The 12543-nt window shown below is 47.1% G+C and overlaps 1 protein-coding gene across 2 annotated transcripts in view; it reads right to left on the bottom strand.

The window, feature by feature from the left end:
• CFAP61 (cilia and flagella associated protein 61) overlaps positions 1-12543 on the bottom strand; it is a 262542-nt gene that overhangs the window by 73689 nt on the left and 176310 nt on the right. For both annotated transcript variants that reach the window (XM_007191888.3, XM_057528332.1), the window contains exon 20: positions 8251-8419. In XM_007191888.3, the coding sequence (XP_007191950.2) occupies positions 8251-8419 (169 nt within the window). The remainder of the gene's footprint in view (positions 1-8250; positions 8420-12543) is intronic.

The following is a 12543-nucleotide window of genomic DNA, read 5'->3' as shown; positions in this document are numbered from 1 at the left end:
TCTCTTTCTCTCTCAACACAGAGCCCTCCCAGTATAGCTCCTGTTCCCTCACTTTTGATATAGACGTGAGTGAAGACATACGCTTTCCTCTGCTGTAGGGAAAGCAACAGCACAAACCCAATAACGGATGATGGCCAACTCTTGTCCTGTTGTCCAGGATGCCATGACAAGCTGGACGCCCAGGCCCCGGCCAGAGCGTTCAGCTGTGACTCAACGCCATCCAGTCGTTGTCAGGGTAGAGCAGGGGTTCAGGGTGGCCAGATCTGATCGCTCAAGAAAGGCCAGATACCTGGGTTCTTTATGCGGACTCCTGATTTGTTCATTATTTTGGTTCAATTAAAATCGAGCAAACAGACGCCATTGTGGAAGCCAAGTCAAACGGCACAGTGGGGCGGGTGTGCCCAGTGGGCCCCTGTGCTGCCCCTCCGAGGTTTATTTGGCGGCAGGTGGAGATTATGGGAGATAACGAGGCCGGAACCTAGGGCAAGACTCCCAGGCAGCTCGGCTGCTGTTAGAGGCCCCGCACCAGCCGTCCTGCACATTTGTGGAGTGAGGCCTAAGGATGTGAGGCCAGACTCCTTCTACAGCTACGAAGGGCAAAACATTCACTGGCAGCAGAGACTAACACGGGATCTGAGGAGGCTCTTCCTCCCCGACAACCGCGGGCAATGCCTGCTGTGCTGGGGGACGTGAATGCCGGCTGGTGCCCGGACACGTGGGGCTTCACTAAACCCCAGATGACATTTAGGAAACTTTCGGGTATATCCTTCCTCAAGAGAAATGGTAAAGCCTTGGCACATGGCTGTGATGTATTTAATTCAATTTCAGGCTGGACTAAAACAAAAAACAAAAAAAACAGAATCTATTTTTAAAGCTGGATGTCCTTTCTCCATGAAGAGGCTGCAGTAAAATGATATTTAGTAAAAAGGAACAACCCAATAAGTAGTGGTCATTTACTACAACTAAAATTGTGGAGGAAAGCTCTTATTAGCAATATAATTTATTTAGCAATATCACACTAAAATTTTGGCATTAGTATATTCATGGTTATCATAAAGCACTCCATTGGGGGCTTTGGTGAATGGTTTAAAGTGCACAATACTGAATACTGTGCTTCGGAGGTTTGAAACTTTACCAGAACTACAACAAGCATTGTAGTATAAGAGAAAATGAAATTGGGGTAACATTATACCAGTTTAGTAAATCATGCTTTAACAAGTCAGGAAAAATCCTTAGCAGAAAAAGGCAGGGCTGAAGAACAAATTGAGAGCCATTCAATTTATAAAACTTTCAATGACATCATTCCAAATAGTGGGTGTTCAGATGAAAAAACAAGGAAAAGAGGTGGGGGGGAAGGAAGAAGGTCAAAAACGAGAATTAGTTTGCTACAATCCTGAAATGTAACTGCATTCTGATAATCCATATAATTCTTCCATGCACTTAAATGGGTGGAGTTGTTTTTGCACATTTTTAACTATAAAGAATTAGAGAAATTAAAGGGATAATATATTTTCATGTTCGCATGGTGGCATTTCACAAAATAGGCAAAACTGGAGCTAGAATTTTAAATCCCAAAGCTAATTAATTTGTCCACACAGAGTTTAGCAAAACTCAATACATCAAGAAGGATCTATGGGGAAAAATCATATTATGTCATCAACAAAAGGAGGGAGTAGAGTTCAATAGGAGGGAGTAGAGTTCGACAGGAAGGAGTAGAGTTCAACAGGAGGCGTGGGCACATTTACTGAAGATGCACCATCAGCGCTGGCTCCCCAAAGCAGAGCGTTCTCTACCACCACTGAACTGGCACTGACTCGTGATTGGAGAGAAGCAGACACTTCTCAACCATTCCAGATGATTTGGGATGGAGAATCACCTGCTGGTGAGAGCCCCTTGGCCACCCCATTCTCCTTGGCAAGTTAACATGGCAGCAGGGGATGCTGGTGGCCTACCCAATATCCTGTCTCCCTTTCTTTCTTAGTAACAGACTCCTGGGACATAGGCCCAGTTGGAACATTTCCCAACTCATGACCTGAGAGGTCAAGAGAGAAAAGCAGGTGTCCTTGCGGGGGCAGGGGGAGGGCAACTCGAAAGGTCATTTTTCTCTAGTCTTTCCTCCTTCCTGCTTCTTGCACATGAAATGGCTGGAAGCACAGCAGTCACCACAAGACGCTGAGGATGGAAGCCACATTCCAAAGGTGGAAGAACAAAAGACAGAAGGGCCTGGGTTCTTGAGGACACCAGGAAGCCACCTTACCAGAACTGAGGTTGCTTTTCTCCAGATATTTTTAAAGAGAGAAAAAAAAGAAACTTAAAAAAAAAACTGTTTATTTGACTCTAGCTATAAACGGTAAGTTCTAGAATTTGTGAGTTGTGAAGACTTTTAAAGCCATCCAGTGTAACCTCTGCACCACATGGATGGGAGAGGGCAGGAGGGAAGGAGGAGGCAAGGGGAAGGAGAAAGGGAGAGAGGGAGAGAGGAGAGAGATAGGCAGCGGCGAAGAACTGGAGCCAGACCACCTGGGCTCAAACCCTAGCCCCTAGTCTGCCACCCTTGTGTGACCTTGGACAAGTTGTCTTGTCTGACCTTTGACCTCAGCCCCACTGCAGCTTGGTTCCCTCACCTGCGAAATGGGGGTGGGAGTGGCAGGGAGCTCAGGGTGTTCCCACAAGGGTGACCTCAGGGAGCACTGGTGTGGTGCAAGGCCAGTGCTCGATCTAGGTCAGGTGCTCTGACCTCTCCTGCCGGCTGCCCACTGTACCTGGTCAGACAGTCCCTCTTGGCGGAGGCTCTGACCCTTAGGAGGTAGTTTCTTAGGATGGATGCGTGCTGTAGTCCCATGGCTTCTGACGTCTGTCGTTATCTGCTTCCCGGGCCACACTGTCCGAGTCGAATTCATTTCTACACGAACACCCTCAGCCATCGGACTCTTTGCCCCTCTGGCTAAACATCCGGGGTGACCTCTCGTCTCTGGAGGTGCTTCAGCTGGTTCCTTCCCTTACGTGTGACACCAGGAAATGCACATCATGCTGCAGGTGCACTTCTGTCCTGTGATACACTCTGTGACACAACCACATTGTGCCACGTAATGGGCTCGTGACCTCCACGTTGTCGTCACGAATTTCACCCTTTGTCAGGATCAGTGCTCTTATTTCTCCAGTTGATTCTGCTTCGCCGGATATGACTATTGCTGCTGCTCGTAACAGCTGTTTGAATTTGCTTGACATCTTTTGTTGGTTATCTTTTCACTCTTAAACTCTGAGTGTGGTTGGTTTTGTATTCCTCTTGTATTTCGACGTCCCTGTAAAAACAGATCCTTGGTCTTGTAATGGGGGCAATTTAAAACCACGACACTCGCTGTTACAACTGTTAGTTTTTTTTCCTTATGCCATTCTGGTTCATACTTTCAAGTGTAAGCATCGTGGCTATTTTCTTTCTTTTCTTGCCTCTGGTTACATGAAGGATGTTTTCTTCCATTTTATCTTCTCCGGTTTTTGGAAGGTGAATTTATTTAGGCTGCTCAAAAGCATTCTTTAACCTTATTTCCTCTAAATATAAGAGTCAAGAATGAAACATTGCCTTTGTGCTTCCCCATTTAAGACACTGCATAGTCCTCCTTGGCCACCTCTCTCCCTATTTTCAGGAACTTGGTTTTGATTAGATTACTTTAGAGTAAGATTCATTATTGCCCATCTTGGATTTATTCTCAGATTTATAAAAATGATTTGGATTACCTTTTTTTTTTTTAAATGAAAGCTTCTTTATTTATTTGTTTATTTATTTTTGGCTGTGTTGGGTCTTCATTTCTGTGCGAGGGCTTTCTCTAGTTGCAGCGAGCGGGGGCCACTCTTCATCGCGGTGCACGGGCCTCTCACTGTCGCGGCCTTTCTTGTTGTGGAGCACAAGCTCCAGCCACGCAGGCTCAGTAGTTGTGGCTCACGGGGCATTTGGGATCTTCCCAGACCAGGGCTCGAGCCCTTGTCCCCTGCATTGGCAGGCAGATTCTCAACCACTGCGCCACCAGGGAAGCCCCTGGATTACCTTTTAAATTGTTTGTGGTGTTGCCATGTGTCCTTTTATACTACTGTGTCCAGTTCTTTTCTGTCTCCGTTATACAGAGTGCGAATTAAAGACCACGGAAGATCCTCTTTCTCAGGCCTGGCCCATAAAGAACACTTTTTGCCATCCTCCAATAGGATACACTTAGGCGAGCATGCGATGACTGAATTGCCCATTTTCTTCAAAATTCTGAGCAGCCAGTTTCATTTTCTTAACCCACTGAAGGCTGGAGAGGTAAGTTTTTGATGCTTGCCTTATTTTTGTTCTTTTTTATGCAGGGGGGTTGGTAATCTGCTATTTTTCTCTTGAAGTTTGTTCATTGTTTTCCCTACCGTTCTCATAGAACCAAAATTTCATCAGAATGTAACTGAGAAAATTCTTCTTTGATTTTGCCAAGAATGTGGTCAACTGGATGATGTTTTCAGGTAAGGAAAGTTTTCTTCTAGCATATCTTTATTGTCTCTATTACATGTGTTTGGGCCTCTTCTTTGGGAGAAGCACTGTCCAGGCATGGCCTTCACCTCTAGCGTATCTTCTTGTCTCTGGCACCCAATGTATCCCTTTGTCCTTTGCCTCCACCCTCCAGGGGAGCTTTGTGATTGGTCTTCAGCTGACATCACCAACTTGTACAGAAGCAGGTCTGTCTCTTGATGGGGATTTAACATCAATCCTTTCTTACTCCCCATCTCCCTTTTCATCTCACCCTGTGGTCTTCTCAGCTCAGACCCTGCTTGTCGAATGTCTTTGGCTCCTGTGATGGAGACCGTAATGAGGATGATACACAGTGTCCTGGGGAGAGAGACAGAGACAGAGACAGAGAAAGAGGGGCAGAGAGAGACAGAGAGAGAGAGAGAGAGAGGGAGAGGATCCTGCATTCCTGCCTTCTGGAATATTTTCAAAAGTATGTTCTTGCTCTAATTTTTCTAGATGTTGTTCTCTTTTCTCTTATTCTGTGTTATCTTTTTGTTCCAGTTGTTTCTTGCTGTGCAACAAACTCACACCAAAACTTAGTGGTTTAAACCAACACTGTTTTATCACCTTTCATGATTTTGTGGCCAGAAGTTCGGGTAGAGCTTGGCTGGGCAATCCTTTTATTCCACGTGTTATAGATAGAGGGCACTTGGTGACATTCAGTGTATGGATGGTCTGGTCTGGAGGGTCCATGATGGCTTCACTCACATGTCTGGGGCCTTGGCAGGGATGGCTGAGAGACTGGGCTCGGCTGGAACCCTCAACTGGAGAACCCATGTATGGCATTTCCAGCACAGCAGTCATAGGGTATCTGGAATCCTTATGTGGCAGCTCAGGGCTCCAGGAGCCACTGTTCCCACAGACAAAGAGAAGCTGCCTAGCTTTTGACTTGGACTTAAATTCACGCCATGTCACTTCCTTCGTACTCTGCCGGCCAAGGCTGTCACAAGCCTGCCCAGATTCAAGGGGAGGAGATGTTGGCTCTGATGGGAGAAGCCTCAGGGAATCTGAAGTCTTGATTCACAACGGCCTCTTTTCTTTGGCCTCATGCTGTTATTTTCCCCTTTAATCCACCCCAACACAGGGAGGTCTCTTCATGCTGGGTGCTGCCAAACGACAAGGGGTGGCACCTTGACGCATGCAGCTCTGTCCACCCTCTGCAGCAGGTTCTCGCCTGGGCCTGCACTGTCCCGGATGCCACGTTCTTCTATCTCCCGTCTGAGACATAACTCGCCTCCTTGGAGACCACATACGTTGCTCACCCACACCAAGCTCACCAGAGCTCACACCCCACTTGCCCTCGCCCGGCTGCACGCTCTTGCCCCCCACCCCCCGGCTGGCTTTCCCTGAGTGCCACCCCGTGGGAGTCCCAGCCACGGTTTTCTCATGGCCCACGCCAACCCATCTGACTTCAGGCTGACACATTTTTATCCCTCTTCTCTTTGAGATGACCCACACCCAGGCGTGGGAGTGGGCATCTCTCTGTCTCTGCTCGATGCTCCATGAGCCAGGGAGGGGGCTCAGGGACCCTGGTTATAAGGTCTTGCAGACAGCTTTTCAGAACCGTCATCGTCCAAAGCAGAAAGGTCAGAGGTAATGTCGGAAGTTGACCGATCAAGGGGAAAACTTCTATAAACACATTGTTTGTAGTTCTGGGGGGTAACCAATGAAGAACGAACAACAGAAATGCCGCAGAATGGCTGACCCTGGCAAGAGGGCTTGGAAGTAGAGACCAGGGCTCCTCACACGCAGTCCTGCAGCACACTGTATCTTGTGCATGGATTTTCTGTTTAAAAAAATCAGTGCTATGGATTTGGATATCAAAAATATTGCACGATATTTTAGACTGGTACATGACATTTACAGGTCAGATTAGAGGTTAAGATTTGTAATTATGTTTTATAACAGGTAGTCTTCTTGCTTATTTTCATCACTTTAAATTGTTGGTATTTTTTTAAATCACAAAATTGGGGCAAAACCGTGAGAGTGGAGGAGAAGGGAAATAGGGAAAGAAATAAGAGCCGGAAGCTCCTAGTGAATCCAGCTGCCTTTTTTATATCAGTCTATGTACCTTTAATCTTTACGTCCTTCTGGAAGAATTAAATTGAAACTCTCTTTATCACTTCATTTCGTGTTTCCCATTGTTAAAAGGGCAAGAGCTTAATGTGCCACAGACTAAAGCCGCAGGGGCAGCTGGGCACACATGGGCAGATGCCCGAGTCTCTGGACAGCTGGCCGGGCCTTCCTGTCACATTTTCCCAAGTCCACGGTCGCAGGCAGCAGCTGGAACTCGGAGGGGCAGGTGAGGGGGGACAAAGGGGTGCTTGGTGTTTTCTTCTGGTTTCACGTTTGAAAAAGAGGAGTACTTAAGTAACCAGTTTATTTTTCTCCTTTATCCAGAAAAAAAAAAATCCTTTCCTACACTTTGAGAATTGGATTCCTTTAAAAGAAGAAGAAGGAGAAGGAGAAGAGGAAGAAGGGGAGGAGGAAGGGGAAGAAAGAAAAGAAAAGAAATCACTCAGACGCTGATCCAAGCTGGGTCCTCAGGTGGGCCCCTCACTAGCGGCCTTGGCCTTACCCAGAAACGTGTTAGAACCGAGGTATCTCAGCCACGGCCCCCACCCCACCCCCTGCTCAGCATCTACATTTTAACGAGACGCACAGGGGATGTGTGTGCACATGGCAGCGTGAGGAGTGCTGCTGTAAGGTACAGGTGAGGTTCTAGGTCGAGAAAGTTCAAGTCTGTGTTTCTCCGCCTTAGCTTAGAATCACCTGGGAGCTTCAGAAAAATACTGATGACTGGACCCCACTCATCCCCCGAATAATTAAAACAGAGCCTCTGGGGGCGGGGCCCTGGCCTGGGTTTATTTCAAAAGTGCCCCAGGTGCTCTCAATGGGTAGCCCAGGCTCAGCGATCGAAGTCAGTGATGCGCGCAGTTGCTGGGCTGTCTATCCCCACCAGGCCGGCCTCCCCTGGCTCATCTGTGAGAAGCAGGCCTGAGCACATCCCCAAGGTGGCCTAGGACAGGAGCAGAAAAACATGACCAGTGCCTGGGGTGGACAGGGGATAACTCCCTACAAACCCAACTTGGAGGCCTATCCAGTCCCTGAGAGAAAATGTAATGAAAAGACTCCATCATCTAAATCTCTTTTCATCAAAGAGATGCCCCATTTCTGTGGCATTTCTGCATGAAATGCTCTGGTGTTGCAAAGCGAGAATGTTCAAATTCGCTTCTGTCGGACGTTGAATAGGTCACATCTTGCAACACTTCCCTGGAATGTGGCTTGAGAATTTAATCGAGATGGAAAGCACGGTCACCAGGTAAGCAACCAGCCACACTTCCTAGCTTTGTAACCAAGAGACAAAATAAAATAAGGCTGACAGAAGGTGCGCACGTTTGAAATACTTTCTCGCAAGCCCATCGCCACCGCCAAATGTTAGCCTCTTGAAGCATAAATTAATTTTCTACAGATGCACGCCGGGCTGCGTCTGGATTCTGCTCTGGTGAGCAGTACGTGTTAGACTTCTGGACAACAGCTTTGAGGATGACATTTCTCCAACTTGCTGTGATTCTTATCCTTGAGCAGAATTTCTTGGAATGGGTTTCCAGGAGGGTTTTGGACCCAATTCCGGTCACATGTGCAGGTGGGAGGCACGCTCTTGACCCTGAGACGTGGGCCTGGTCAGCACGTGACCCCCGCCATCCCCGAGGGCTCACCTGGTACTGCTGCCCGGTGCAGAGGATGAGGTGGTCGTAGGGCACGACTTCTTCTCTGGAAACGATGACCTGCTTAGCTGCTCGGTCTATGGCAGTCATTTTACCAACCACCACGTTGACCCAGGAGCACAGCGACATCAGCGTGTGATCTTTGTCATTATAACAGTGGCTGCGGAGAGAGAGGTTCCATCAGTGACATTTGAGCAGCTGACAGCGGGCATTAATTAGACATCTGGTGAGCTGGTTCAAGTCCCCTGGTGGGCCGAGCCTGTGCTCTTGCTGGGAGTTTACCGGGACCCAGGCTAGCTAGGAGATTTGTCCTTATGAGACACTTAGTCGCAAATTGACATCTTCCCATTAAAGCTAAATTGTTCTGCCTGGGGTAGACCAGTCCACAACAGGGAGGGGGTGTGTGTGTGTGTGTGTGTGTGTGTGTGTGTGTGTGTGTGTGTGTGTGTGTGTGTGTGTGTGTGTGTGTGTGTGTGTGTGTGTGTGTAATCATTCATATATACTCTTGCTTCCATTTCATGGCGGGTGTAAATTTACTTTAGCAGTTGATCTGTCATATTGACCACAGACTCGGAGCGAATGAGGATGAAGAAAGTGACATCTGAGGATTCTCACAGGCAGGGGTCAAGGTCCAGAATATCGAGAACCCTGCCTATTTGCTAAGGCTTTTCAATATATGACTAATTTCAATAAATGACTAATTCATTCTTAGAATTAGTGTATGGATTCATGCCAAAACAACAAAACGCATTTTATTTAGAGAAAATGTCCATTAGGGAATTATGTTTGCAGCCAGTACAATCCCTGGGGACTCTGGGGAGTCACTTCTCAGGGTAAAGGTGATTTACGGGGACCGCTGCTTCCATAAGAGCAGGCCCAGGGTAGACGGGTTTTGTTCTCTGGGTTCTATTCGAGGGTGAACACAATACTGTAATGGGAGAAAAGTGAGTTTCCTGTGGCTTTGGGTTTATTTAGAGTCCTGTGAGGGTTGTTTCCAGAATTTTCTGGAAAGCTTGACCTCATGTACATGACGTTTTAATAACCCTGTTCTGAAGACGCAGAGCGTAGGGCAGCAGAACAGCGAGAGTCTGTTTAAATCTAGGCTTCCCCGTGCCAGGGTCTGTGTCCCTGCTCTGTCGCCGATGAAAATGGACCCTGGGGACTCTGCACCCCTTTTTAGAACTTCAGTTTCCTCACCTCTCAGCAGGGGAAAATGACCCCTCCTCACATGCCTCAAGCATTGCAAGGGATGGACACGAGAATGTTAAGAGATGCTGTCTGTCAAGTGGGATGCATATGTGAAGGGTATTATGCCAAATAATATTAATGATACACAATCCTGTTTACTCTCCTTGGAGGCAAACAGGATTCTGAAGTGGTAATGGGAGACCATTTTTTCTTTTTGATCCACGCATGAGTGTGCTCTCACCACACAAAAAGAATCCTGGTAATGGATGCACATTAGACCCTGTTATAGGGCCTGTGAAAGAGAATGGAGTCTGGGCTTTGTATCTCTCCACACAATGACACTTAAAAAAAAGAAAATTTCTTCTTAATAAGAAAAGAAAATCGGGGGCTGGCCTGCCACAGGAAAATAACAGATAGTGAGATGAAATTCTCTTATAAAAAGCCATGTTGGTAGCTTTACAGGAAAACAGGAGGCTTCACTGATTTCATACATCTATGAGAGACCCACGAGGGATTGTTCTTACTTGGGACGTGATCCGTTCCTAACAGGAGCAGTACCGTCAGCCGTCCAAGATGAGGAAAAATTAAATGTAGTTAATACACAGGGATTTGTCATATGAGGATTTGCTCAAAGATGAAAGTTCTCAGGGGAAATTTGGGGAAGGCTAAGACGATGTTATTTCTAATGACAGTAGGCCAGCGGTGTTGATAATTTCAGAATGCATACTTCAGAGATAAAATCTGAAGCTCTGTCCAGTGGGAACTGGCACCCAGGAACACTGGGGTTGCAGGGACCTTAGGAAGCACTGAAAAATGTGGGGTGCTTGCTTTTACAGCCTGTGACCACATGGAATGACATTTCTCAGTTTAGAAACTGAGAAGTTTACACTGTGTGTAGCTGATGCCTATCTGTTTCGGATATTAGAATCCATTCTGGACCTTCTTTAATTTACCCATCAGGTAGTGAGACTAGATATTGGAGACTGTAAGTGATATTTCTCCAAAATTATTTCCTAAGCAGAGTTAACGAGCATTAAGATTCCCACAGGGCAGGGACCATCTCCAGGCTTGAGGACAAGAGAAATATCTCCACTAGCGTCCTCTGGAAGAGAGAGAAGGAACCAAAAAGGTAGGTCAATGAAACTTCATGTTTCTCAAGTGACCTTGAGTCTGACGCAAAAATAATGTGAAAGCTTGTCTTCACAGAACATTCTGGGGACAGGTAATAAGGAGGAGAAAAAAAGTAGAAATGCAGGATGGGGGAATTGCTGGAACAGGACCTATGTGGAGAGTGGCCAGCTTGCTCAAAGTTGCAGTGACCCCAAACCTAGTGATGGGAAGACTTAGCCTAAAGTTCCAGGTACAAAATTAAGAGCAAACTCCAGAGGAATAAATGTAAGTGTGGCGAAGACCTGCACTTCATGGAATCAGAACCTTGCAGGACCGGAAAGAACCTCAGAGGTTTCCAGCAAGGGTTTACCGTGACACTCCCAGAAGAAGAAGCACCATAATTAACCTTCAGTTATTCAGAGCTGATTGTCCAATTAGTGGGTTTCTCCCATTGCCGGTTCCTCCTCCCCTCCCTCCGCCCTCCTTTCTGCTGCATCCCGGGCACATCATTAGCATGTCCACCAGAGGCTGGACAGGGCGGGGTTCGGGCAGGGGAGGTGGGGAGACAAAACATGGCTTTTCAAAAAGTAGTAACAGCAATAATAAATCAAAACACTGGTTACGGAAAAGTTCAGAATTTGTATTTAGCGTGAGGAATTCGAATCATTAAATTTTTGGACATCAATGCACTTGTTCTTTCTAAACTCCATGACCAGACATAATTTCCTGTATTGGGGTCTGAGGAACGTTTGAAAGGCAACATCCTGTGGATGTTTCAATTTGTGGTTTCTAAGAGGATAACATGCAGGTACCCATCCAGAGACATCTTATATGGCTGTGGTATTTAGTCCCTGTCTACACCCTGATGGAGAGGACTTCTTCAGGTACTTTCGGAGGTAACTGTCATCTATTTGACATTATTTACTGAGCACCTGCTAAATGCCAAGCACTGTCCCTTTTGCTGGGAACCCATCAGTGAACCAAAGGCAAAAAATTCCTGCCCTTGTGGAGTTTACATCATAGTTGAAGGATTCAGAATAAACAATTTTAAAAGGCAAATTGTATAATATTTACAAGGATTTCAGTAGCAAGAAAGAGAGCAGAGAAGGAGGACTAGAGTGTGTTGGAGAGTTGGCTACAGACGACTAGATGCTCAGAGTAGGTCTCATGTAAAAGCTGACATTTCAGCAAAGACCTGAAGAGAGAAAAGCAAAGACCCCGACTTGCCTGTTGTGTTCGAGGGACATCAAGTAGGCTGGTGTGGTGACAGCAGAGAGAACAAGGGCAAAAATAGTAAAAGAGGAGGTCAGGGGCTTCCCTGGTGGCGCAGTGGTTGAGAATCTGCCTGCCAATGCAGGGGACATGGGTTCGAGCCCTGGTCTGGGAAGATTCCAAATGCCGCGGAGCAACTAGGCCCGTGAGCCACAACTACTGAGCCTGCGCGTCTGGAGCCTGTGCTCCGCAACAAGAGAGGCCGCGACAGTGAGAGGCCCGCGCACCGCGATGAAGAGTGGCCCCCACTCGCCGCAACTAGAGAGAGCCCTCACACAGAAAAGAAGACCCAACACAGCCAGAAATAAATAAATAAATATTTTTTTTAAAAAAAGAGGAGGTCAGAGGAGCCAGCAGAACAGGGGCAGATTTCAGATTGGAGCATCTGGAAATTTCTGTGACTACAGAGTCCTTCTGCAGCTGGGCTGTCTGATAGGGCAGCTGCGAGCCACACGTGGCTAGCCGCCCACTTCAAATGTGGCTCATGTAATCAACGAGCTGAATTTTAATCCCCTTTAACTGTAATTAATTGAAATTTAAGCAGCCACATGTGGCTCACTGCCGCCACACTGGACAGAGCAGCTCCAGGCCGCTCGGGAGTTGACAGGATCTGATTCACGTTTCTGCAGGCTTGCTCTGGCCACTGGATGGGGAGTGTGGAGGGAGAAGGACAGAGGCAGAGACCCCAGGTGACCGTGCACCCAGCCACACGCG

Source organism: Balaenoptera acutorostrata, chromosome 15, assembly GCF_949987535.1.
Source record: "Balaenoptera acutorostrata chromosome 15, mBalAcu1.1, whole genome shotgun sequence".
NCBI lineage: Eukaryota > Metazoa > Chordata > Mammalia > Artiodactyla > Balaenopteridae > Balaenoptera > Balaenoptera acutorostrata.
Note: the sequence above shows the minus strand (reverse complement) of the source record. Positions and strands in the feature narration are given on the sequence as shown.